General features: G+C 28.5%; 1 protein-coding gene across 1 annotated transcript; it reads left to right on the top strand.

Annotated features, from left to right (window-relative positions):
• Nucleotides 1-646: 646 nt before the first annotated feature.
• On the top strand, nucleotides 647-1,216 carry LOC139889458 (uncharacterized). Its single transcript, XM_071872409.1, has one exon. It carries the CDS (start codon nucleotides 647-649, stop codon nucleotides 1,214-1,216), a length of 570 nt encoding a protein of 189 aa, XP_071728510.1.
• The last annotated feature ends 2,521 nt before the right edge of the window (nucleotides 1,217-3,737 follow it).

Genomic DNA, 3,737 nt, shown 5'->3' on the forward strand with positions numbered 1-3,737 from the left:
TATATATATATATATATATATATATATATATATATATATATATATATATATATATATATATATATATATGGTGAGGATCCAGAGAGAACTAAGGGTAGGAGAAAATCCAGAGAACTCTCAGACTGAATTCAATATGTGTGTAGATTGAGCTCAATATGTGTGCAGATTGACTCAATCTGTGTGCAGATTGATCTTAATCTGTGTGCTGATTGAGCTCAATCTGTAAGTTCTATGAGTTCTTTCATACATTTAGTTCTCTCTGAATATATATATATATATATATATATATATATATATATATATATATATATATATATATATATATATATATATATATATATATATATATATATATAAAAAATCAAATCAATGTAAAACTAAATTTGAATTAAAATATATTATATTATATTTTATTTAATATTAATATAGTATATATAGTTAAATGTGTGTTGGCTAGCCGTGTTAACTTAACATGAAAGAATTTCATGTATGACTCATTCTTCCAACACTTCTTCTCATCTTCTATAAATACCCCATTTTCCTACCCTCCATCTACTCAAACTACAATACAATTCATCTCTCAATCATACATTCACATCTCGCTATCTTCCAATTTGATCAATACAATACAAAAACAATTACAAAAATGGAACAAAATGTACCAATTTTCGCAAAAAGAGTTATGAAACTAGTACGAATTTTGTACTTCATGTTACGCAAAGGCATCTCCAAGAGCAAATTACTACACGACCTCAACAAGATGATGAAACGTGGCAAAATCGCTAGTAAATCACTACACAACCTTATGTTTCATCATCACAACAACAATTGTCCATCTACTTTCGCAACTAACGACATGTCCCCATCACCCGATGAATCCGAGTTTAGTTGCACCAATTCGCCTTCTACTAACAACCATCATCACACATTTTCTTTATCTCCATTTCAAAAGAAACGACATGTAAACCATTCTAAAGAGGATATTGTTGACATGATGGCGGTTAAGGTTGCGGTTTGGAAAGCAATGGAGATGATTCATAGCGAAACGGCTTCCCCAGTGCTCCCAGGGTTTGGGAAGAGTCCAATGGTTAGACAACTTAGGGTTACCGACTCACCGTTTCCGTTAACTAGTGTCGATGAGGATAGCCACGTGGTTGATGAGGCGGCCGAGAGGTTTATAAGCCGGTTTTACAGTGGCTTAAGGAAGCAAAATTGAAAATACCATTGTTCATATTCGAGGAAGCAGAAAATGAAGAATTGAAGGTTGAATTTGGATTGATAATGGTCCCTTGACTTTGAAGTATAAATCATGTAATAATAAGGGTGTTCCGAACAATAAAAAAATGTATAGATGGGTTATATACTCCGTATATAGCAAAAAATAAATTGTTGAAGGGTAGACCATATTGAAATATCAGAGAACTGAATATATGGTTGATGCAACATTTCTCCACTGACATTTGTTACTTTTTATATTTATAATATTCATTATTATATTATATATGTGAGAATTGATATTTTCAATATCATTTTTGACAGAATCACTCGAATTTACTAAAATAATCGTACATTATATCTTACCCAATTTGAATGACGTACTCTGTAATATATTAGAGGGTATCTTTGGACTATTGAATCAAATAATGATGGATTTTGATAAGGTTGGATATATCATCATCATCTCTTATATTATATACGAGAGAAAGATTTTGGCTTTAAGTAAACAGATTTGGTATGTAGAAGAAAAGTCATTGACTTGGTTGACCCTTCTATTGAAATTAGGAATCACAATGGATTAGATATGAATTGGGTGATCTCGTATTTATATTCGTATTCATTTACTTTTTGTTCATGCAAATCAATATGCATGTTTATTTAGTTTCAATTCATCTATCAATATCCATATTCATATTCACTCATTAAGCGGGCAGTGTCGACTCCAGGATGAAAATCCAATGGGGTCCCAAAAAAATTTCGAAGCTAATTATATTTGAATGGTAATTTAGCAGTTGTTTACCTCTAAGAAACCTTAAATTCTAAAAATACATGGGGTCCCATACTTAAATTTAGTGGTGTCACGTACAATTTGAAGAGGACATTATATTAAAAATTTCCAAAGTAGTGGGGTCATTTTACCCCACACTAACACACATAGAATCGCCTCTGTAAGCGGGTTAATAAATATCTATTGGATATTAATAAATGTTATAATATTCTCTAATAATATACGATTTAAACAAAAACGTAGTATAACAAAAATAAATATAACATTACATAATAAAAATCTATCCACGAGAATGTGTAATCTTTGTCGAAGATAGAACACAATTTGTTAAATTTATTGTTAAAGATAGATTATGAAAACTTAAATATGAAATTTGTATGTGTATTTAGTTAGATATACGTGTTATATTGTAATATCTTATCATACTAGTGAAATGACCCGTGGAACCACGGGTTTGTTCAAACGAAACAGTTTAATGATATGTTTTAGGTATTAAGTGAACGTAAATGCTAAAGTCATTTAGTTTAATGACCCGTGGAACCACAGAATCCGACTAAGAAACTCGTCAGCTGAACATTTTATCAAACACCTAAAATGCATATTAAACAATCCACATCCAATTATAAGATATAATATTGGTTGTCATTTTATTTTAAAAGTGTAAATTAAAATATAAATTTAGAATTGATTTTTCTTCTACCTAGCTTTTATACCTTCTCGTACTTAATTCAAAATAACTAATTAAAATAATTCAAAATTATTTAATTTTAATAATTAAAATAATTATTAATAAAATTTAATAATAATAATTAATTAATAAGATTTAATATTAATTCAAAATTATTTAGATTAATGACATTACCTACCATACTTAGATTTTTTTTCTTTTGTTTTTTGATTTGTTTTAAAAAATGAATTAGCCTAATAATGACATCATCATTATAGAATTTTAATAGAAACTATAGATAGTTTTTTCATCACAGGGTGAAAGCAAAATGTAAATTACGGTAAATGCATTTGTAATAATAGATATGTAAGTATATATATCTATATTTACGTTTGTATATATGTATTTCGGGTGTTAATAAATATATATCCATGGATGACCTTTTCCTCCATATTCATATCCATATCCATTTATGTTCGTTCATATCCGTATTCACATCTATTTAGGTTATCCATATCCATTATGAAATGAATGAATCAGGTGGATATTTAATGGATCGGGTGGCTATTGCCATCCCTAATTGGAATTCTTATTGCACTTGAAAGTTTTATTTAAGTATATTCATTCTTCCTTGTGGATACTAGAATTTTTCGTATGATTTGTGTATTTTTATAGGTAGGGTTTAGCCAATACCAAAAGTCCATATCCTTGTGCATTCTATTCTTTCTAGTATTATAAACAAACTTTAAAGAGTTGTGTTTCCAATATGTGTTCAAGTGCGTTAAGTTACACAGATTTTAGTTCTTTATGTTTAGTAAGAATTTTTCGTGCGCTTTCACTTTTTGTTTGCTTTTCTCAAACACTTTCATTTCTTAGGTTTGATCCTCCTTTATATTTAACGGCAAATGACCTGAATAAGATAAGTTACTCAAATTGAAAATAAAGGTAATATTACTTTTTTTTTTTTTTTTTTTTTTTTTTTTTTTTTGCACGAAAAGACCTACACACTTTAATTTTAACCAAAGCATTATAATTTTAAAAAGTGTGAAATTGAGATATTATTGT

Source organism: Rutidosis leptorrhynchoides, chromosome 2 (genome assembly GCF_046630445.1).
Source record: "Rutidosis leptorrhynchoides isolate AG116_Rl617_1_P2 chromosome 2, CSIRO_AGI_Rlap_v1, whole genome shotgun sequence".
Taxonomy (NCBI): Eukaryota; Viridiplantae; Streptophyta; class Magnoliopsida; order Asterales; family Asteraceae; genus Rutidosis; species Rutidosis leptorrhynchoides.

Excerpts from the sequence above, each read along its gene's own strand:
- LOC139889458 (XM_071872409.1), top strand. The coding sequence starts at position 647 with ATGGAACAAAATGTACCAATTTTCGCAAAAAGAGTTATGAAACTAGTA.